This window comes from Somniosus microcephalus, chromosome 19, assembly GCF_052327205.1.
Source record: "Somniosus microcephalus isolate GS21.2 chromosome 19, FLI_Smic_1.0, whole genome shotgun sequence".
Classification (NCBI taxonomy): domain Eukaryota; kingdom Metazoa; phylum Chordata; class Chondrichthyes; order Squaliformes; family Somniosidae; genus Somniosus; species Somniosus microcephalus.
In genome coordinates, this window is record NC_141005.1 from 2176958 (window position 1) to 2200302 (window position 23345).

Here is a 23345-nt window from a genome sequence, read left to right on the forward strand (position 1 = left end):
GCGTTACATTAGCAGTTTTCCAATCTGCTGGGACCTTTTCTGAATCCAGGGAGTTTTGGAAAATTACCACCAATGCATTTGCAATCCCTACCACTACTTCTCTCAAGACCCAAGGATATAAGCCATCAGGTCCAGGGGATTTATCCGCCTTAAGTCCCATTATCTTACCGAGTACCATCTCCTTAGTGATTTTAATCGTGTTTAGCTCCTCCCCCCTAATAGACCCTGTTTGTCCAATGTTGGGTTATTTTTAGTGTCCTCTACTGTAAAGACTGATACAAAATATTTGTTCAGCGTATTTGCCATCTCCATGTTCCCCACTATTAATTTCCCGGTCTTGTCCTCTAGGGGACCAACATTCACTTTAGCCACCCTTTTTCTTTTTATATAACTGTAGAAACTCTTGCTATCTGTTTTTATATTTTTTGCTAGTTTACTTTCATAATCTATCTTCCCTTAATTAATCTTTTAGTTATTGTTTGCTGGCTTTTAAATGCTTCCCAATCTTCTATCCTCCCACTAGATTTGGCTACGTTACATGCCCTTGTTTTCAGTCGGATACTGTCCTTTAATACTTTACTTAGCCACGGACGGCTGTCTTTTCTTTTACGCCCTTTTTTCCTCAGTGGAATATATTTTTTTAAGTTGTGAAATATCTGCTTGAATGTACACCACTGCTCATGTACTGTCTTACACCTTAATCTATTTTCCCAGTCCACTTTAGTCAACTCTGCTCTCATACCTTCATAGCCTCCTTTATTTAAGCTTAGTACGCTGGTTTGAGATCCAACTCTCTCACCCTCCAACTGAATTTGGAATTCAACCATGTTATGGTCACTCATTCCAAGGGGATCCTTTACTAGGACATTTTTTATTAATCCTGTCTTATTACACAGGACCAGATCTAAGATTGCCTGCCCCCTAGTTGGTTCAGTAACATACTGCTCAAGGAACCTGTCCCTAATGCACTCTATGAACTCTTCCTCAAGGCTGCCCTGCCCAATTTGATTTGTCCAGTCAATATGAAAGTTAAAATCTCCCATGATTATAGCTGTTCCCTTATTACAAGCCCCAACTATTTCCTGATTTATACTCTGACCAATAGAGTTGCAACTGTTAAGAGACCTATAGACTATGCCCACTAGTGACTTTTTCCCCTTATTATTTCTTATCTCCACCCAAACTGTTTCACTACCCTGATCCTTTGACCCAATATCATTTCTCACTATTGCAGTGATTCCATCCTTTATTAACATAGCAACCCCACCTCCCTTTCCTTCCTGTCTGCCCTTCCTAATAGTCAAATACCCCTGGATGTTTAGTTCCCAGTCATGGTCACCTCGCAGCCATGTTTCTGTAATGGCCACCAGATCATACCCATGTGTAGTTATTTGTACCGTCAACTCGTCTATTTTGTTACGAATGCTGTGTGCATTCAGATAAAGAACTTTTAACTATGTTTTGTGACAATTTATTCCTGCTTTTACCCCCTTTACTACTTTACCTTTATCTTTATATATTCTGTCCCTTCCTGACACGCTCTGGTTTTTAATTTCCCCACTGCTACTTTGCTCTATTGCCTTCCCCGCTGACACTTTTATTTTTCGCTCTCTTGAAACTCCCCCCCACTAATTAGTTTAAATCCCTCTCTACAGCCCTAGTTATTCGATTCGCCAGGATTCTAGTCCCAGCACTGACCAAGTGAAGTCCGTCCCAACGGAACAGCTCTCTCCTGTCCCAGTACTGGTGCCAGTGTCCCAAGAAGCAAAACCCAGAGATTAGCGTGTAAAGTTAAGGCACATGGGATTGGGGGCAAGGTATTGACTTGGATAGAGAACTGGTTGGCAGACAGAAAGCAAAGAGTTGGAATAAACGGGTCTTTTTCCAAGTGGCAGGCAGTGACTAGTGGGGTACCGCAGGGATCGGTCCTTGGACCCCAGCTATTCACAATATATATTAATGATATAGACAAGGGAACTAGATGTAATATCTCCAGATTTGCAGACGACACAAAGCTGGGTGGGTGGGTGTGCTGTGAGGAGGATGCTGAGAAACTCCAGGATGATTTGGACAGGTTGGATGATTGGGCAGAAGCATGGCAGATGCAAGATAATGTGGATAAATGTGAGGTTATCCACTTTGGTGGTAAAAACAGGAAGGCAGATTATTATCTGAATGGCAATAGATTGGGAGAAGAGGGTGCAACGAGACCTGGTTGTCCTTGTGCACCAGTCGCTGAAGGTAAGCATGCAGGTGCAGCAGGCGGTTAAGAAGGCAAATGGTATGTTGGCCTTCGTAGCGAGAGGGTTTGAGTACAGGAACAAGGATGTCTTGCTGCAGTTGTACAGGGCCTTGGTGAGACCACACCTTGAGTATTGTGTGCAGTTTTGGTCGCCTTATCTGAGGAAGGATGTTCTTGCCATGGAAGGAGTTCGGCGAAGATTCACCAGGCTGATACCTGGGATGGTAGGAATGATGTATGAGGAGAGATTGGGTCGATTGGGCGTATGCTCGCTGGAGTTTAGAAGAATGAGAGGGGATCTCATTGAAACTTATAAAATTCTGACAGGACTGGACAGACTAGCAGCAGGAGTCGGCCATTCGGCCCCTCGAGCCTGCTCCGCCATTCAATGAGATCATGGCTGATCATCCAAATTCAGTACCCTGTCCCGCCTTCTCCCCAAATTCCTTGATCCCTTTAGCCTTAAGAAATATATCTAACTCCTTCTTGAATATATTTAATGAATTGGCCTCCACTGCCTTCTGTAGTAGAGAATTCCACAGGTTCGCCACGCTCTGGGTGAAGAAATTCCTCCTCATCTCTGTCCTAAATGGCTTACCCCTTATCCTTAGACTGTGACCCCTGGCTCTGGACTCCCCGACCATCGGGAACATCCTTCCTGCATGCTTACCTTCAGCAACTGGTGCACAAGGACACCCAGGTCTCGTTACACTTCCCCTTCTCCCAATCTATTGCCGTTCAGATAATCTGCCTTCCTGTTTTTGCCACCAAAGTGGATAACCTTTCCTTTATCCACATTATACTGCATCTGCCCAATCACCCAACCTGCCTAAATCATACTGGAGTTTCTCGGCATCCTCCTCACAGCATACACGCCCACCCAGCTTTGTGTCGCCTGCAAACTTGGAGATATTACATCTAGTTCCCTCGTCTAGATCATTAATATATATTGTGAATAGCTGGGGTCCTAGGACCAATCCATGCGGTACCCCACTAGTCACTGCCTACCACTTGGAAAAAGACCCGTTTATTCCAACTCTGCTTCCTGTCTGCCAACCAGTTCTCTATCCAAGTCAGTACCTTGCCCCCTGTCCCACGTGCCTTAATTTTACACACTAATCTCCATGCGGGACCTTATTGAAAGCCTTCTGAACGTCCAAAATACACCACATCCACGATTTACCTTTTGTAAATCCATGTTGACTTTGTCCGATCCTGTCACTGTTTTCCAAGTGCTCTGCTATTACATCTTTTATAATGGACTCTAGCATTTTCCCCACTACCGATGTCAGGCTTACCGGTCTATAATTCCCCGTTTTCTCTCTCCCACCTTTTTTGAATAGTGGGGTAACATTAGTTACCCTCCAATCCATAGAATTTTGGAAGATGACCAGCAATGCATCTACTATTTCTAGGGCCACTTCCTTAAGTACCCTAGGATGTATATTATCAGGCCCTAGGGATTTGTCGGCCTTCAATCCCATCAATTTCCCTAACACCATTTCCCAACAAATACTGATTCCTTTCAGTTCCTTCCTCTCATTAGACCCTATGTTCCCCGACATCTCTGGGAGGTTATTTATGTCCTCCGCTGTGAAGACAGAACCAAAGTATGTATTTAATTGGTCTACGATTTCTTTGTTCCCCATTATAAATTCCCCTGATTCTGACTGCAAGGGACCTACGCTTGACTTCACCAATCTTTTTCTCTTCACATATCTATAAAAGCTTTTACAGTCAGTTTTTATGTTCCCTGCAAGCTTACTCTCGTACTCTATTTTCCCCCTCTTAATTAATCCCTTTGTTCTCCTTTGCTGAGTCCTAAACTGCTCCCAATCCTCAAGTTTACTGCTTTTTCTGGCCAATTTATATGTCCTCTCCTTGGATCTTATGCTATCCCTAATTTCCCTTGTTAGCCACGGTTGAGCACCTTTTTTGTTTTATTTTTATGCCAAACAGGGATGAACAAATTCTGTAGTTCATCCATGCGATCTTTGAATGTTTGCTATTGCCTATCCACCGTCAACCCTTTGAGTAACATTCCCCAATCAATCCTACCCAACTCGCGCCTCAGACCATTGTAATTTCCTTTATTTAAATTCAGGACCCTAGTCTCTGAGTCAACTACTTCACTCTCTATCTTAATGAAGAATTCTATCATATTATGATCGCTCCGACCCAAGGGGCCTCGCACAACAAGATTGCTAATTAATCCTTTTCTCATTACATAATACCCAGTCTAAGATGGCCTGATCTCTAGTTGGTTCCTCGACATATTGGTCCAGGAAACCATCCCGTATACACTCTGGGAATTCCTCCTCCACAGTATTGTTACTAATTTGGTGAGCCCAATCTACATGTAGATTAAAGTCACCCATGATAATTGCTGTGCCCTTATTGCACGCATCTCTAATTTCCCATTTAATGCCATCCCCAACCTCCGCATTACTGTTTGGGGGTCTGTATACCACTCCCACTAACTTTTTCTGCCCCTTGGTATTTCTCAGTTCTACCCATACAGATTCCACATCATCAGAGCTAATATCCTTCCTTTCAATTGTGTTAATCCCGTCTTTAACCAGCAATGCTACCCCACCTCATTTTCCTTTTTGCCTATCTTTCCTGAATATTGAATACCCCTGGATGTTGAGTTCCCAGCCTTGGTCACCCTGGAGCCATATTTCCGTAATCCCAATCATATCATATCCGTTTACCTCTATTTGCGCAGCTAATTCATCCACCTTATTACGAATGCTCCTCGCATTAAGACACAAGGCCTTCAGGCTTGTTTTTTTAACACTCTTACACCTTTTAGAATTATTATTTACGAAGGCCATGTTTGATTTAAACCCTTGCTTTCTCTGACTGCCACCTTTGTTTTTCTCCTTCCTGTCTTTTGCTTCTATCCTTGTTTCCCTTTCCTCTGTCTCCCTGCTCAGGTTCCCAAACCTCTGCCATTTTAGTTAAACCCTCCCCCAGAGCACTAGCAAACACTCCCCCTGGTACATCGGTCCCGGTCCTGCCCAGGTGCAAACCGTCCGGTTTGTACTGGTCCCAGCTCCCCCAGAACCAGTTCCAATGTCCCAGGAATTTGAATCCCTCCTCCTTGCACCATTCATCTAGCCACGTATTCATCTGAAATATCTTTCTATTTCTACTCTGACTAGCACGTGGCACTGGTAGCAATCCTGAGATTACTACCTTTTGAGGTCCTATTTTTTAATTTACCTCCTAACTCCCTATATTCAGCTTTTAGGACCTCCTGTTTTTTACCTATATCGTTGGTACCTATATGCACCACAACAACTGGCTGTTCACCCTCCCCTTCCAAAATGTTCTGCAGCCGCTCTGAGATGTCCTTGACCCTTGCAGCAGGGAGGCAACATACCATCCTGGAGTCATGTTTGCGGCCGCAAAAACGCCTATCTATTCCCCTTACAATAGAATCCCCTATTACTATAGCTCTCCCGCTCTTTTTCCTCCCGTCCTGTGCAGCAGAACCACCCATGGTGCCAGGAAGTTGGCTGCTGCTGCTGTCCCCTGATAAGCCATCCTCCCCAACAGTATCCAAAGCGGTATATCTGTTTGAGAGGGGGATGGTCACAGGGGACCCCTGCACTACCTGTCTGCGCCTACTACTCTGCCTGGTGGTCACCCATTCTCTTCCTGCCTGTGCAGCCTTTACCTGCGGTGTGACCAACTCCCTAAACGTGCTATCCACGATGTCATCAGCATCGCGAATGCTCCAGTATGTATCCATTCACAGCTCCAGCGCCGCAATGCGGTCTGTCAGTAGCTGCAGCTGGATACACTTCCCGTACACACGGTCGTCAGGGACACAAGAAGGCGGATAAATCACCTGGACCTGATGGCTTACATCCTAAGGTCTTGAGGGAAGTGGATGCATTGGTAATAATTTTCCAAAACTCCCTGGACTCAGCAAAGGTCCCGGCAGACTGGAAAACTGCTAATGTAACGCCCTTATTTAAAAAGGGCAGTAGACAGAAGGCTGGAAACTATAGACCGGTTAGCCTAACATCTGTGGTAGGTAAAATATTGGAGTCCATTATTAAGGAGACAGTAACAGGACATTTGGATAATCATAATTTAATAGGACAAAGTCAGCATGGTTTTATGAAGGGGAAGTCATGTTTGACAAATTTGCTGGAGTTCTTTGAGGAAGTAACATATAGGGTGGATAAAGGGGAACCAGTGGACGTAGTGTATTTAGACTTCCAAAAGGCATTTGACAAGGTGCCACACAGAAGATTATTGCTTAAGATAAAAAATCACGGGATTGGGGGTAATATTCTGGCATGGATAGAGGATTGGCTATCTAACAGAAGGCAGAGAGTTGGGATAAATGGTTCATTCTCGGACTGGCAATCAGTAACTAGTGGTGTTCCGCAGGGTCAGTACTGGGTCCCCAACTCTTTACAATCTATATTAACGATTTGGAGGAGGGGACCGAGTGTAACATATCAAAGTTTGCAGATGATACTAAGATGGGAGGGAAAGTAGTGAGTGAGGAGGACATAAAAAACCTGCAAGGGGACATAGACAGGCTAAGTAAGTGGGCAGAGATTTGGCAGATGGAATACAATACTGGAAAGTGTGAGGTTATGCACTTTGGCAGGAAAAATCGTAGAGCAAGTTATTACCTTAATGGCAAGAAACTGGAAAGTACTGAAGTACAAAGGGATCTGGGGGTCCTGGTGCACGAAACTCAAAAGGTTAGTATGCAGATGCAGCAAGTGATTAAGAAGGCCAATGGAATGTTGGCTTTTATTGCTAGGGGGATAGAATATAAAAATAGGGAGGTATTGCTTCAGTTGTACAAGGTATTGGTGAGACCGCACCTGGAATACTGCGTACAGTTTTGGTGTCCATACTTAAGAAAGGACATACTTGCTCTCGAGTCAGTACAAAGAAGGTTCACTCGGTTAATCCTGGGGATGAGGGGATGGACATATGAGGAGAGGTTGAGTAGATTGGGACTCTACTCATTGGAGTTCAGAAGAATGAGAGGCGATCTTATTGAAACATATAAGATTGTGAAGGGGCTGGATCAGGTGGATGCGGGCAGGATGTTCCCGATGATGGGTGAAACTAGAACTAGGGGGCATAGTCTTAGAATAAGGGGCTGCTCTTTCAAAACTGAGATGAGGAGGAACTACTTCACTCAGAGGGTGGCAGGTCCATGGAATATGCTGCCCCAAAAAGCTGTAGAAGCTACATCATTACATAAATTTAAAACAGAAATAGACAGTTTCCTAGAAGTAAAGGGAATTAAGGGTTATGGGGAGCGGGCAGGAATTTGGACATGAGTCTAGGTTCGGATCGGTCATGGCCCTGTGGGTAGCGGAGCGGGCCCAGGGGCCGTGTAGCCTGATTCTGCTCCTATTTCGTGTGTCTAATTCTGTTAGATTCAGGGGATGGTTCTGTGATAGTGGATTGGTGGTTAGGATCAGATCAGCCATGATCTTATTGAATGGCGGAGCAGGCTCGAGGGGCCGATTGGCCTACTCCTGCTCCTATTTCTTATGTTCTTATGTACCCTCAAAAGTTTGCCACCATCCTTCATCTGCTTCACGACGACATGCTGACCAATGGATCTACCACAGACCCAATTCACGTATGGACCGGGGTCAAGCAAGGCTGTGTCATCGCACCAATGCTCTTCTCGATCTTCCTGGCTGCAATGCTCCATCTCGCCCTCAGTAAGCTCCCCGCTGGAGTGGAGCTAAACTACAGAACAAACGGGAAACTGTTCAACCTCCAGTCCAGGTCCAAGGTTGTCCCATCCTCTGTCATCGAATTACAGTATGCAGACGACGCTTGTGTCTGTGCACACTGAGGCCGAACTCCAAACCATCGTCAACACCTTCACCAAAGCGTACAGGAGCATGGGCCTTACACTAAACATCCGTAAGACAAAGGTCCTCTACCAACCTCCCCAATTATCAAAATCCATGACGAGGCCTTGGACAACATGGACCACTTTCCATACCTCAGGAGCCTACTGTCAACAAGGGCAGACGTCGATGACTAAGTCCAACAGCACCTTCAGTGTGACAGTGCAGCCTTCGGTTGCTTGAAGAAGGGAGTGTTTCAAGTCCAGGACCTCAAACCCAGCACCAAGCTCATGGTCTACAGAGCAGTAGTGATACCCACCCTCCTGTATGCTTCAGAGACATGGACCATGTACAGCAGGCACCTCAAAGCACTGGAGAAGTACCACCAACGCTGCCTCCGCAAGATCCTGCAAATCCATTGGCAGGATAGGTGCACCAACGTCCGTGTTCTCGCTCAAGCCAACATCCCCAGCATCGAAGCTTTGACCACGATCAGCTCCGATGGACGGCCCACATCGTCCGCATGCCCGATACGAGACTCCCAAAGCAAGCGCTCTACTCGGAGCTCTGACACGGCAAGAGAGCCCCAGGTGGGCAGAGGAAACGCTTCAAGGACACCCTCAAAGCCTCCTTGAAAAAGTGCAACATCCCCACTGACACCTGGGAATCTCTGGCCCAAGACCGCACAAAGTGGAGGAGAAGCATCCAGGAAGGCGCTGAACACCAAGTCTCTTCGCCGGGAGCAAACGGAAGCCAAGCGCAAACAGCGGAAGGAGCGCACGTCAACCCAAGCACTCCACCCACCCGCCCCTTCAACCACCGTCTGCCCCACATGTGTCAGAGACTGTAGATTTCGTATTGGACTTATCAGTCACCTGAGAACTCATTTTTAGTGTGGAAGCAAGTCATCCTCGGTTCCGAGGAACTGCCTAAGAAGAAGGATCATCCTTGTAAATCTGCTCTGCACCCTCTCCAGTGCCTCTATATCCTTTTATAATATGGCGACCAGAACTGCACACAGTACTCGTACAGTGTCGTCTAACCAAAGTTTGATACAGGTTTAGCATAACTTCCCTTCTTTTCAATTCTATCTCTCTAGAAATAAACCCTAGTGCTTGGTTTGCATTTTTAATGACCTTGCTAACCTGTGGCGCAACTTTTGTGATTTGTGTATTTGTACTCCTAGATCCCTTTGTTCCTCTACCCCACCTAGACTCGCACCCTCCAAGTGATAAGTGACCTCTCTATTCTTCCTACCAAAATGTAATACAGATTTGTCTGTGTTGAACTTTAGTTGCCCATTCTGCAAGTTTATTAATGTCCTCCTGTAATTTGTTGCAGTCTGCCTCAGTATTGACTATCTCCCTCAATTTGGTATCATCTGCAAATTTAGAAATTGTGTTTTTGTTTCTTAAGTCTAAATCGTTAATGTAATTTGTGAACAGCAGTGGTCCCAGCACTGATCCTTGTGGAACGCCACTGTGAATAGCTACCCTTTACTCCCACTCTCTCTGCTTTCTGTCTGGAAGCCAGCCAGTAAACAATCCATTCTGCTACTTGTCCCCTGACTCTGCATTCCCTGACCTTATTCATTAGTCTATTATGGGGTACCTTATCAAAGGCCTTTTGAAAATCTAGATAAATTACATCTACTGCATTACCATTGTCTACTCTCTGTTACCTCTTCAAAAAATTCAATAAGGTTGGTCAAGCAAGATTTTCCCTTTTGAAATCCATGTTGACTATTCATTATTATATTTTTCATTTCTAGATGTTCTTGTATTCTCTCCTTTAGTAGGGATTCCATTTTTTTTCCTACCACTGATGTTAAGCTGACTGGTCTATAATTCCCTGGACATGTTCTATCCCCCTTTAAATATAGGTATTACATTAGCTATCCACTATTCCTCTGGCACTACTCCTTTTTCAAACTAATTATTAAATATGTGTAGTAATGCCTCTGCTATCTCTTCCCTAGATTCTTTTAAAATGCGTGGATGCAATCCATCCGGACCAGGAGTTTTAACCTCTTTGAGTTTGATTAGTTTATTTAATATATCCCCTTTTTAAAAAAAATTTAAATGCACTTATCTCATTACTCATCTCATCATCCAATGTCATGTCCACCTGTCCTATCTCCCTGGTAAATACCAAAGTAAAATAATGATTTAATATTTCTTCCATCTTCCTATCGTTACCTGTGGTATTGTCCTGTCCATCCCTTAATGGCCCTATTCTCATCCCAACTTTCCTTTTTTTATTGATGTGCCTATAAAATATTTTACTATTTTGTTTTATGTTCCTTGATCATTTAATTTCATAGTTCCTCTTTGCCTCCCTAATTGTTTTTTTGACTTCTCTCCCAATCTTTTCGTATTCTCTCTCATCATGCACTCCCCTGCTTTCTATGTACTTAATGTATGCCTCTTTCCTTACCCTCAATTGTTCCCTTATGGCAATATTCATCCATGGAGTCTCATTATTGTTTTGTTCTTTCCTTTTAGCTGAATATATTGCTCCTGTACTCTGTTGAACACCATTTTAAATGTTTCCCATTGCTGTTCTACATTGTTATTTGCCAATATTGTTGCCCATTTTTTTCCCCCAAGTTCTATTCTCGGCCCCTCAAAATCCGCTTTTCTCCAATCTATTAACCTGGTTTTCATCATACTTATGTCCTTCTCAATTATCATCTTAAAGCATATTATATTATGGTCACATAAATGATTTGGATGAGAATGTAAAAGGTATGATCAGTAAGTTCGCAGATGACACGAAAATTGGTGGGGTGGTAAATTGCGAGGAGGAAAGCCTCAGGCTACAGGACGATATAAACGGGTTGGTCAGATGGGCGGAAAAGTGGCAAATGGAATTTAACCCTGAAAAGTGCGAGGTGATGCATTTTGGACGGACAAATAAGGCAAGGGAATACACAATGAGTGGTAGGACCCTAGGAAGTACAGAGGGTCAGAGGGACCTTGGTGTACATGTACATAGATCTCTGAAGGCAGCGGAACAGGTAGATAAGGTGGTTAAAAAGGCATATGGGATACTTGCCTTCATTAGCCGAGGCATAGAATATAAGAGCAGGGAGGTTATGATGGAGCTGTACAAAACGCTGGTGAGGCCACAGCTGGAGTACTGTGTGCAGTTCTGGTCGCCTCACTATAGGAAGGATGTGATTGCTTTGGAGAGGGTGCAGAGAAGATTCACCAGGATGTTACCTGGGATGGAGCGCCTCAGCTATGAAGAGAGGCTGGACAGGCTGGAGTTGTTTTCCTTGGAGCAGAGAAGGCTGAGGGGGGACCTGATTGAGGTGTACAAAATGATGAGGGGCATAGATAGGGTAGATAAAGAGGAACTTTTCCCCTTAGTAGGGGGGTCAATAACAAGGGGGCATAGATTCAGGGTAAGGGGCAGGAGATTTAGAGGGGATTTGAGGAGGAACTTTTTCACCCAGAGGGTGGTTGGAATCTGGAACTCACTGCCTGAAAGGGTGGTAGAGGCAGGAACCCTCAACATTCAAGAAGCATTTGGATGAGCACTTGAAATGCCATTGCATACAAGGCTATGGACCAAATGCTGGAAAATGGGATTAGACAGGACAGGGGTGGATGGGCGGCGCGGACACGATGGGCCGAAGGGCCTCTTTCTGTGCTGTAAAACTCTATGGCCTAGAAATTGAGTTGACGCCGCGCCAGGGCTTTAGCGCCGGAAATTTAGCGCCGGCGCTAATTCCCTTGCGCGCGCCAAAAATTCAGTAGCGCCGCGCCCAGACGGCTGCCGGCGCTACTGGCGGGCGTGAGTGCCTCCCAATGGGCGCTGAGTGCCGAATTGCGGCGCTAATCCGGCGCTGCGGCACCCGATGCGGTGCGGCAGGCTGGGGAAGTGCAGGCCTCCTCCTCCCGTTAAGGAGGCGCTGCCTTCACCCGATCGCTGGCCGTTTGATTTTTTCAAAAATGAGCCCGGCACCTCGGACAAGTGCCGGGCTTGCAGGCCAGACGCATCTGTTCCGCGGGGGGGGGGGGGGGTGGAGGAGTCCGGGGAGGGAGGTGCGGGCAGGCGGCCGGCGGGAAAGTGGCCGGCCGCCGCGCGACCTTAATGCGCCGGCGCTAACTTGTGTAAGACTCGGTTGCCAGAGTCTTAGTTGCGGCTGCCACGGGCGAGGCGGCCGCAACTGAATTTCGGCGCTGGGGCCCGTCGGCATGGCAACCGGGACGCTGCACACACCGATGACGTCATCGGTGCCGGCGCAGCGCTACCGGTGCAACGCCGCTTTAGGGCCCCAGGGAATTTTTCAACTGGCCATAACTCTGGCGCTAGTCCCTCTAGCGCCTCAAAAGCGGCGCTAAGGCTAGTGAATTTCTAGGCCTATGACTCTATGACTATTGCCTATATGTTCCCCTACCTTTACTTCTTTTACCTGCTCTGGTTCATTCCCCATTACTAGATCCAATAGCGAATCCTCCCTTGTTGGGCTTTTTACATATTGGGTTAGAAAGGAGTCCTGTACACATTGTAGGAACTCCATTCCCTTATACCCTTTACCTACCTCTTCTGTCCAATTAATATCGGGGTAGTAAAAATCCCCCATGATGATTATTCTATGTTTCTAACTCATTTTCCTAATTTGCCTGCATATTTTTTCTTCCACCTCCCTTCCGCTATTATGTGGTTTGTAGACTTTGCCTATTAGTGTGATTGATCCTTCATTATCTTTTATCTCTTATCTGAATGGAGTTATAGAAAGTAGGTGAGTTAATGGGAAATAGGTGGGTTAATGGAGATTAGTGAGGCCGTTTACTGTAATCTCCTGGCCCTTGATTGCTTTGGCATTTTTTTTCTTCTTCATTCATGGGATGTGGGCATCACTGGCAAGGCCAGCATTTATCGCCCATCCCTAATTGCCCTTGAGAAGGCGGTAGTGAGCCACCACCTTGAACTGCTGCAGTCTCTGTGGTGAAAGTACTCCCAGAGTGCTGTTAGGGAGGGAGTTCCAGGATTTAGACCCGGTGATGATGAAGGAACGGCGATATATTTCCAAGTCAGGATGGTGGGGTACTTGGAGGTGGTGATATTCCCATGCGCCTGCTGGCCTTGTCCTTCTAAGAACATAAGAAATAGGAGCAGGAGCTGCCCGTTCGGCCCCTCGAGCCTGCTCCGCCATTTAATGAGATCATGGCTGATCTGATTTTGGCCTCAACTCCCCATAACCCTGGACTCCCTTGTTACTCAAAAATCTGTCGATCTCAGCCTTGAATATATTCAATGACTCGGCTTCCACAGCTCTCTGGGATAAAGAATTTCAAAGATTCATGACCCTCAGAGAAGAAACTCCTCCTCATCTCTGTCGTAAATGGGCGACCCCTTATTCTGAGACAATGAACCCTCGTTCTAGATTCCCCCACGAGGGGAAACATCCTCTCAGCATCTACCCTGTCAAGCCCCCTCAAAATCTTACATGTTTCAAATAAGATCACCTCTCATTCTTCTAAACTCCAATGTGTATAGGCCCAACCTGCTCAACCTTTCCTCATAAGACAACCCTTCCATCCCAGGAATCAACCTAATGAACCTTCTCTGAACGGCCTCCAATGCAAGTATATCCCTCCTTAAATAAGGGGACTAAAACTGTACGCAGTACTCCAGGTGTGGTCTCGCCAGCGCCCTGTACAGTTGTACCAAATTCCTACTTTTATACTCTATCCCCTTGAAATAAAGGCCAACATTCCATCTGTCTTACTAATTACGTGCTGCACCTGCATGTTAACTTCGTGTTTCATGTACGAAGACATCCAAATCCTTCTGTACTGCCGCATTCTGTAGTCTTCATTTAAATGATATTTTTCTTTTCTATTCTTCCTACCAAAGTGGATAACTTCACATTTTCCCACATTATACTCCATCTGCCAAATTCTTGCCCACTCACTTAACCTCTCTATATCCCTTTGCAGACTCTTTATATCCTCCTCGCAACTTGCTTTCCCACCTATCTTTGTATCGTCCACAGATTTGGCTACAGTGCACTCGGTCCCTTCATCCAAGTAATTAATATAGATTGTAAATAGTTGAAGCCCCAGCACTGGCACCCCACTAGTTCTAGATTGCCATCCTGAAAATGACCCATTTATCGCAACTCTCTGTTTTCTGTTAGTTAGCCAATCCTCTAACCAATCTAATATATTACCCCCAACACCATGAGCTCTTATCTTATGCAGTAACCTTTTATGTGGCACCTTGTCGAATGCCTTTTAGAAATCCAAATACACTACATCTACTGGTTCCCCTTTATCCACCCTGCTCGTTGCCTAAATGCCCTGCTATTACTTCCTTAATAATGGATTCGAGCATTTTGCCAATGACAAATGCTCAGCTAACTGGGCTATAGTTTCCTGCTTTCTGTCTCTCCTTTTTTGAATAAGGGTGATACATTTGTGGTTTTCCAATCCGCAGGGACTTTTCCAGAGTCGAAGGAATTTTGGAAGATTACAACCAATACATCCACTATCTCTGCAGCCATTTCTTTTAAGACCCTAGGATGCAGGCCATCAGGCCCAGGGGACATGTCAGCCTTTAGACCCATAAGTTTGCCTAGTACTTTTTCTCTAGTGATTGTGATTGTTTTAAGTTCTTCCCTCCCTTTTGCCCCTTGATTTTCTACTATTACTGGGATGTTTTTAGTGTCCTCTACTGTGAAGACAGATACAAAATATTTGTTCAATGCCTCAGCCATTTCCTTGTTTCCCATTATTATTCCCCCAGTCTTGTCCTCTAAGGGACCAATGTTTATTTTAGCTACTCTCTTCCTTTTTATATACTTGTAGAAGTTCTTGCTAGTTTACTCTCATAAGCTATTTTCTCCGTCTTTATTATTTTTTAGTCATCCTTTGTTGGTTTCTAACATTTTCCCAATCTTCTGGCCTACCACTAACCTTTGCAACATTGTATGCCTTTTTTTTCAATTTGATACCACCCTTAACTTCCTTGGTCAGCCATGGTTGGTTCATCCTTCTCTTCGAGTCTTTTTTTCTCACTGAAATATATCTTTGTTGAGAGTCATGAAATATCTCTTTAAATGTCTGCCACTGTTTTTTTACCATCTTAGCTTCTAATCTATTTCCCCAGTCCACTTTAGCCAACTCTCTCCTCATACCTTTGTAATTACCTTTATTTATCAGGGTTGGGTTCCGTTTGAGTTAACTGTGAAATTGGGACAATTGAGGGCTAGGGAGAAATAATACTTAGCAAAGATTATTCACAAGATGGAAACGGGTAAAGGGAGACCTGAAGAATCTTTTAAATCCATGATTTCTTGATAATATGATACACTCTAGCTTTCTGTACATTGTATTATGTTTTTCTCTGTATTTGATGCATAGTAATGGCCAAATGAAACTTAGACTAGCTATGTGTGCTTATGTATATGTAATATTAACCGACTGTAAACTCCAAGAAGATCCAAGGCAAAGCCAGAAAGAAAGTTAATGGATAAAGTGAAAATTGACCCAGTGGTTTCATTCAGGTTCAAAAGGAGGGAATATTAGAATATTTAAAAATTGTTCAAATTGTTAAAGTATCCCAGCATGCTTTGCTTTAGCATTTTAGCCAGAGAGCGAATGTGAAGGAAATTGAATCTTCTCTCGATGTATGAACAGAGACAGTTTGGAAACTCAGAAGACAGAATGATAAACACCCAGGTCAAGAGACGGTCTAAACTTCAATAAGGGGCAGTTGCTAAGACACCAAATATGAAAGCCTACAATTTGGCTTAAGCATTTAAAGGATCAAAAACAAAGCTTGTAGAACAGAGATGAAGGCCGAAAGATCATAAGGGGGTAAACCCTTCAATGCATGATCTCAACAAACATGCACCCACGCATACTGTTGTGCGTAGGTGCAGCCCAAGGTCGAATAGTACAAGAATGGGACCTTTTTCTAGAAGTTAGAGCGTTCGCGGGGCAGTCGGAAGTCCATTCGCCATAACGGTGACCGCAAAGGTTACATAAGAACATAAGAAATAGGAGCAGGAGTAGGCCAATCGGCCCCTCGAGCCTGCTCCGCCATTCAATAAGATCATGGCTGATCTGATCCTAACCGCCAATCTACTATCACAGAACCATCTCCTGAATCTAACAGAATTAGACACACGAAATAGGAGCAGGATCAGGCTACACGGCCCCTGGGCCCGCTCCGCTACCCACGGGGCCATGACCGATCCGAACCTAGACTCATGTCCAAATTCCTGCCCGCTCCCCGTAACCCTTAATTCCCTTTACTTCTAGGAAACTGTCTATTTCTGTTTTAAATTTATGTAATGATGTAGCTTCTACAGCTTTTTGGGGCAGCATATTCCATGGACCTACCACCCTCTGGGTGAAGTAGTTCCTCCTCATCTCAGTTTTGAAAGAGCAGCCCCTTATTCTAAGACTATGCCCCCTAGTTCTAGTTTCACCCATCATCGGGAACATCCTCCCCGCATCCACCCGATCCAACTCCTTCACAATCTTATATGTTTCAATAAGATCGTCTGATCAACTTGAAAAAGACTTTGTAAAGGCAATAGGTTGTATTAATTGTTCCTCATTTTATGTAATACTGTGGGACAGTCGTATAAAACCTGTACTGTTATAAGCTTGTTGTTTAAAACCACTCGGGCCTGAATCATGCGGAGGTTATTGTTGCAGGACTAGCAACCCTTTTGTTGCATAAGAACATAAGAAATAGGAGCAGGAGTAGGTCAGTTGGCCCCTCGAGCCTGCTCCGCCATTCAATAAGATCATGGCTGATCTGATCTTGGCCTCAACTCCACTTCCCTGCCCGCTCCCCATAACCCTTGACTCCCTTACCATTCATAAATCTGTCTATCTCCACCTTAAATATATTCAATGACCAGCCTCCACCGCTCTCTGGGGAAGAGAATTCCAAAGATTCACGACCCTCAGAGAAGAAATTCCTCCTCATTTCTGTTTTAATTGGGTGCCCCCTAGTTCTAGATTCCCCCGCGAGGGGAAACATCCTCTCTGCATCTACCCTGTCAAGCCCCTTCAGAATCTTCTATGTTTCAATAAGATCCTCTCTCATTCTTCTAAACTCCAATGAGTATAGGCCCAACCTGCTCCACCTTCCTTCTTAAGACAACCCCTTCATCTCGGGAATTAACCTAGTGAATCGTCTCTGAACTGCCTCCAATGCAAGTATATCCTTAAATAAGGAGACCAAAACTGTATGCAGTATTCCAGGTGTGGTCTCACTAACGCCCTGTACAGTTGTAATAGGACTTCCCTACTTTTATACTCTATTCCCTTTGCAATAAAGGCCAACAATCCATTTGCCTTCCTAATTACTTGCTGCACTGTCGGAGGGGCAGTACTGAGGGGCGACTGTAACCACAGGCTCTCGCACCTTGCCTTGTAAATATGTCCACAACATTAACAGTCCTGCCCCCATAAATACTCTGCCTGCACTGACATCACTATTCCATTCAATTTAAAATCTTCCTGATTATATCTCTTCTAAAAATACATTCTGTACACACAATAACTTTAGTCAATCATATTCTGAATAATCTAATGTGTTCACTGTGTGTGCCTCGTGTTTGCTACCACAACACATTCCCTTGGTGATGGTACAGTGTTCTTGACTCCAGCCTCGTGTCTGTGGGACTATGTGAGGTGGCTGCAGTTTCATGCTGTCCCTTACCTCCAGGTGGACCCTACCTAGTCTGAGGTGAACCACTGTGTGGCGGCTTGACACTCTCGTCCTTCTGATGTACAGGCATTAGAGGGGGCTGGAGGGATTGTCCGCAGTGTTGGCATCTTGAGATGTCCCTCATCTGTGCCCATTCCAGCCATGCTGCTGCTACTAGGCACTGTCTCACCACAGCCAAGGATTGATGGCATCGCCTAATGAGCTTGGACTCAAAGTAGAAAAGTCACCTGGTCCAGATGGGATGCATCCCAGGTTAATAATAAGGGTGGAAATTGCAGAGGCTCTGGTCATAATCTTCCAATCCTCTAGATATGGGGGTGGTGCCAGAGGACTGGAGGACTGCAAATGTTACACCCCTGTTTAAAAAGGGGGCGAGCGATAAACCTGGCAATTACAGGCCAGTCAGCCTAACGTCGGCGGTGGGGAAACTTTTGGAGACAGTAATCCAGGACAAAATTAATTGTCACTGGAAAAATATGGGCAAATTAATGAAAGCCAGCACTGATTTGTTAAAGGCAAATCATGTTTGACTAACTTGAGTTCATTGATGAAGTAACGGAGAGGGTTGATTAAGGATTGATTTCTAAAGGCGTTATTACCACATAAACTTATTAGTAAAATTAAAGCCCGTGGGATTAAAGGGACAGTGGCAGTGTGACTACGAAATTGGCTAAGGGGCAGAAAGCAGAGAGTAGTGATGAATGCGTGTTCTTCAGAGACCTGGGAGTGGATGTACACAAATACGATGACGAGGCGGTAACTATTGGAGGCTTTTGGCAAAGGGATTATGTTGGGTCATGTGGTGTGAGTTCCGTAATTCTGTGTATCGGTACTAATGAGAACGCATTATATAGTGTGACACACTGACTTTGCTTAAGATTTAGGTTTATATGCAATTCCATAAATAATTAAGTCTATGTTAATCTATAAAATTATGATCACCCCTCACAGTAATCCTGCCCTTCATACATTCCATTCTAAACATATCAGCTCCCTCTGCTGCACATGTGCTTTCCTTTTAAGTATTTTTTATTATGTAGAATTACATTGAATTTACAACACAGAAACAAGCCATTTGGCCCAACTGGTCCATGCTCCACATGAGCCTCCTCCCACCCCTCTTCATCTCACTCCATCAACATATCCTTCTATTCCTTTCTCCCTCGTGTGTTTATCGAGCTTCCCCTTAAATGCATCTATACTATTCACCTCAACCACTCCCTGTGGTGGCGAGTTCCACATTCTCACCACTCTCTGGGTAAAAAAGTTTCTCCTGAATTCCCTATTGGATTTATTGGTGACTATCTTATATTTATGGCACCTAGTTTTGTTCTCCTCCACAAATGGAAACATTTTCTCTACATCTACCTATTGAACCCCTTCATAATCAGGTCACCCCTCAGTCTTCCTTTTCTAGAGAAAAGAGCCCCGGCCTGTTCAATCTTTCCTGATAACCTCTCAGTTCTGGTATCAATCGTGTAAATCTTTTTTGCACCTTCTCCAGTGCCTCCAAATCCTTTTTATAATATGGAGAGCAGACTGTGCCCAGTATTCCAAGTGTGCTCTAACCAAGGTTCGATATAGGTTTAACATAGCTTCTTTATAATATGGAGAGCAGACTGTGCCCAGTGCTCCAAGTGTGCTCTAACCAAGGTTCGATATAGGTTTAACATAGCTTCTTTATAATATGGAGAGCAGACTGTGCCCAGTGCTCCAAGTGTGGTCTAACCAAGGTTCGATATAGGTTTAACATAGCTTCTTTATAATATGGAGAGCAGACTGTGCCCAGTGCTCCAAGTGTGCTCTAACCAAGGTTCGATATAGGTTTAACATAGCTTCTTTGCTTTTCAATTCTATCCCTCTAGAAATAAACCCCAGTGCTTCGTTTGCTATTTTGATGGCCTTATTAATCTGCATCTCTACTTTTAGTGATTTGTGTATCTGTATTCCCAGATTTCACTGCTCCTCTACCCCATTTAGACTCGTATTTTCCAAGCAGTCTGTGGCCTCTTTATTCCTCGAAGCAAAATGCACCACCTCTCTCTTAACTATATTGAAGTTAATTTACCAATTACATGCCCATTCTGCAAGTTTATAATATAATAATAATCAACTTTATTGTCATTGTTAGTGCACAAGTGCAGTACAACGAAATGTAGGCTTGCGGCTCCCGAGAGTGTACATTTAGATTAAGACATTTAAACATACAACATTCATTTGGCTTGTAATACATTAACATAAACATAATAAAGTGCATTGGCAGATGTGCAGGCTTTAGAGTTTATTTGTGGAGTTCAGTAGGATGACAGCCCTGGGAAAGAAGCTGTTCCTAAATCTGGTCGTTCGGGTGCGAATGCATCTGTAGCGTCTCCCAGATGGCAGGGGGGCGAACAGACTGTGGCTGGGGTGGGTAGGGTCTTTCATGATGGTCAGTGACCTCCGTAAACAGCGTTTCTGGTAGATGTTCTCTATGGTCGGTAGCCGGGTGCAGGTAATGCGTTGGGCAGTTTTGACTACCCGCTGCAGGGCTTTCCGGTCATAGTAGCTACAGCTGCCATACCATACTGTGATACAGTTCGTCAGGATGCTCTCTATTGTGCAGCGGTAAAAGTTGGAGAGGATCAGGGGTGACAGGTTACATCCCTTCAGCCTCCTTAGGAAATATAGGCGCTGCTGGGCCGCCTTCACCAAAGAGGAGGTATTGAGGGACCAGGAGAGGTCTTCCGTGATGTGGACTCCGAGGAACTTAAAGCTGTCCACCCTTTCCACCACAGCCCCATGGATGTGGATGGGGGTGTGACTTCCGCCTTTAGACTTCCTGAAGTCCACAATTAATGTCTTCCTGTAATTTGTCTCAGTCCTCCTCTGTATTAACTACATCCCCCCCCCCCCCCCCCCCAAATTTGGTGTCGTCTGCAAATTTTGAAATTGTGCTTCTGATTCCCAAGTCCAAATCATGAATGTAAATGGTGAAGAATAGCGGTCCCAGCACTGATCCCTGGAGAACATCAATTCCCATCATTTGCCAGTCTGAGTAAATACTTTTAACCCCTACTGTCGATTTATATATAAAGTATCACATTTTTGATGTACAAATTAACCTAATTAATTAAATCTAAAATCCTTGTATCTTGTATTTTAGTATTTAATGGCATTAGATTAATCGGAATCAAACTGCAATCATATTTCAAGGTTTTCAAATCCCACTAACTAGTGTTTTACTAGTGGTTACCCTACCAAATATATTCTGAATAACTTTTGATAAATCTTTATGCAATTTCATTCTCTCAAAGTATCGGAATCATATCTTTGACTCTGTTGGGTTCAGCAGCTCCACCCAGTTTGTGCTCCTATAGACGCAGCAACTTACAGTAATATAAAGGAAGCTCTGATGCCTTCAGTGCAGCTTTCAAGATTCACCGTTGAAATACTTTTTATATATAGCTTGGTGCCAGTGCATTGCTCACTGCACATCTGCCTCTCATTTAATGCATTGTTACAATTTGACTCAACTTTGTATTTTTATTCAGAGTCCTGTCAATGGTACTTCCCCTGTGACAGATGAAGGAAGCCAAGGAACTCTTGAAAGGTCACTGCTCCTACATGGTAATTCCAATAACACGTCGCTTGAACAAACTTGATATCTGCTGGACTGAATATTTGTTCAATTTCCTATTCGGATATTCAGTTTTTGTGCACAAGGACGGTTTTTATATTTCCCATTGATGTTCTCTCTCTAACTTGCACTAAATGCATAACTTGTGCTATCTGAAACTTTTCCATGTGCCAACTTACATATTCCTCGTGTATCCTTAGTGATGAGCACTTGTGTGGAGAAACTTTATGCTAATGCTTATTGCAGATCATTATTACGTTCTGTTTAGTTCCAAATTGCATCATTGTAATTAATTTACCAAATATCAGCTGCATTGGTTGGTCTCTTGGTCGTATTCAACCCTTTGACTTAGTAGATTATGAGTTTACGTTCCACTTAAAGCCTCGTGCCCACAATGGTAGCTGACTGTGCAGGATTGAAAGAGTTAATATATCTTTGGAGTTCTGTCCTTTGGTTAAAACAAGGCCCAATCTGGTGGTTCAAGTGGTACTACTCAAAGAGCAGAGGTTTTTCAAGTAACATTTCTAATATTCTTCCACCATCTAATGCTACAAAAAATCAAATGAATCATTCATCTCATGGCTGCTTGTGGCACCTAGCTGTCCAATCTTTTATTGGTGAGGACTCTTGGTGTAAATTTACACCAGACATTGCAATATCCCAGTTCCACTTTAATGGAATTCAAGTTAGAGTAAGTAACCACCTTGGTGGAATTTGGTTATCAGAAATTAGTTTTTATAAAGCCATATTATAAAAAGGATATAGAGACACTGGAGAGGGTGCAGAGAAGATTTACAAGGATGATACCAGAAATGCGAGGGTACACCTATCAGGGAAGGATGAACAGGCTGGGTCTGTTTCTCTTGAAAAGAGAAGGCTGAGGGGTGACCGAATAGAGGTCTTTAAAATTATGAAAGGCTTTGATAGAGTGGATACAGAGAGAATGTTTCCACTTGTGGGGAAGAGCAAAACTAGAGGCCATCAATATAAGATAGTCACCAAGAAATCCAATAGGGAATTCAGAAGAAACTTCTTTACCCAGAGAGTGGTGAGAATGTGGAACTCGCTACCACGGGGAGTGGTTGAAACAAATAGTATAGATGTATTTAAGGAGGGGCTAGACAAGCATCTGAGGGAGAAGGGAATAGAGGGTTATGCTGATAGTTAGATGAGGAAAGACGGGAGGAGGCTCGAGTGGAGCATAAATGCCGGCATGGACTGGTTGGGCCGAATGGCCTGTTTCTGTGCCGTATATCCTGTGTAATCCTATGAGTTAACAACAGAAAATGCTGGAAATACTCAGCAGGCCAGGCAGCATCCGTGGAGAGAGAAATAGAGTTAACGTTTCAGGTCTGGGACCCTTCAGAACTGGAAAAAGCTGGAGATGTAACAGGTTAAGCAGGTGCAGAGACAGAGGGGTGGGGGGGGGGGGTTAGGAGGGGAGGAAGGAATAGAAAGAATACCCTGTACTTTTGTAAGAGGCAGGAAAGATAAAATGTTGCAAATGGGAATGGCAAAAATCTCTCCACAGATGCTGCCTGGCCTGCTGAGTATTTCCAGCATTTTCTGTTATTTCAGATTTCCAGCATCCACAGTATTTTGATATTACATAATCCTATGAGTTATTGGATTAGCTGACCATGTCGGAGATGTTTGAAACAGCTATCTTTTATTAATATGCTCAATTACACACGCACATTTTTATTAAAAGTTTTATGAAAATGCTTTTTTTTTAACAAATTATTTCCCTGCAATGTGGTGCATCATAACTCAGGAATAGATGTCCTACACACCAGCTGCTAATTTATACTTGAATGATAAACTCCAAGCACTGGGAATCTGAAACAAAACCCCAAATTCTGGAAATGTAGAATAGGCAAAGAGATTATGAAATTCAATGTTTTGGTTGAGACCCTTGGAGTTT

The 23345-nt window shown here is 44.1% G+C and overlaps 1 protein-coding gene across 2 annotated transcripts in view; it reads left to right on the plus strand.

Annotated features, from left to right (window-relative positions):
* scarb1 (scavenger receptor class B, member 1) overlaps positions 1 to 23145 on the plus strand; it is a 139423-nt gene extending 116278 nt beyond the window's left edge. The window contains exon 12 of one of the 2 annotated variants that reach the window (XR_015081778.1): positions 21336 to 21422. Coding sequence is in view for 1 of the 2 variants with exons in the window: in XM_086011811.1 (XP_085867937.1) it covers positions 21336 to 21446 (111 nt within the window). In the remaining variant the exon portion in view is untranslated. Of the gene's footprint in view, positions 1 to 21335 lie in introns of both variants that reach the window. The other variant, XM_086011811.1, reaches the window with a different exon arrangement.
* Positions 23146 to 23345: the final 200 nt, after the last annotated feature.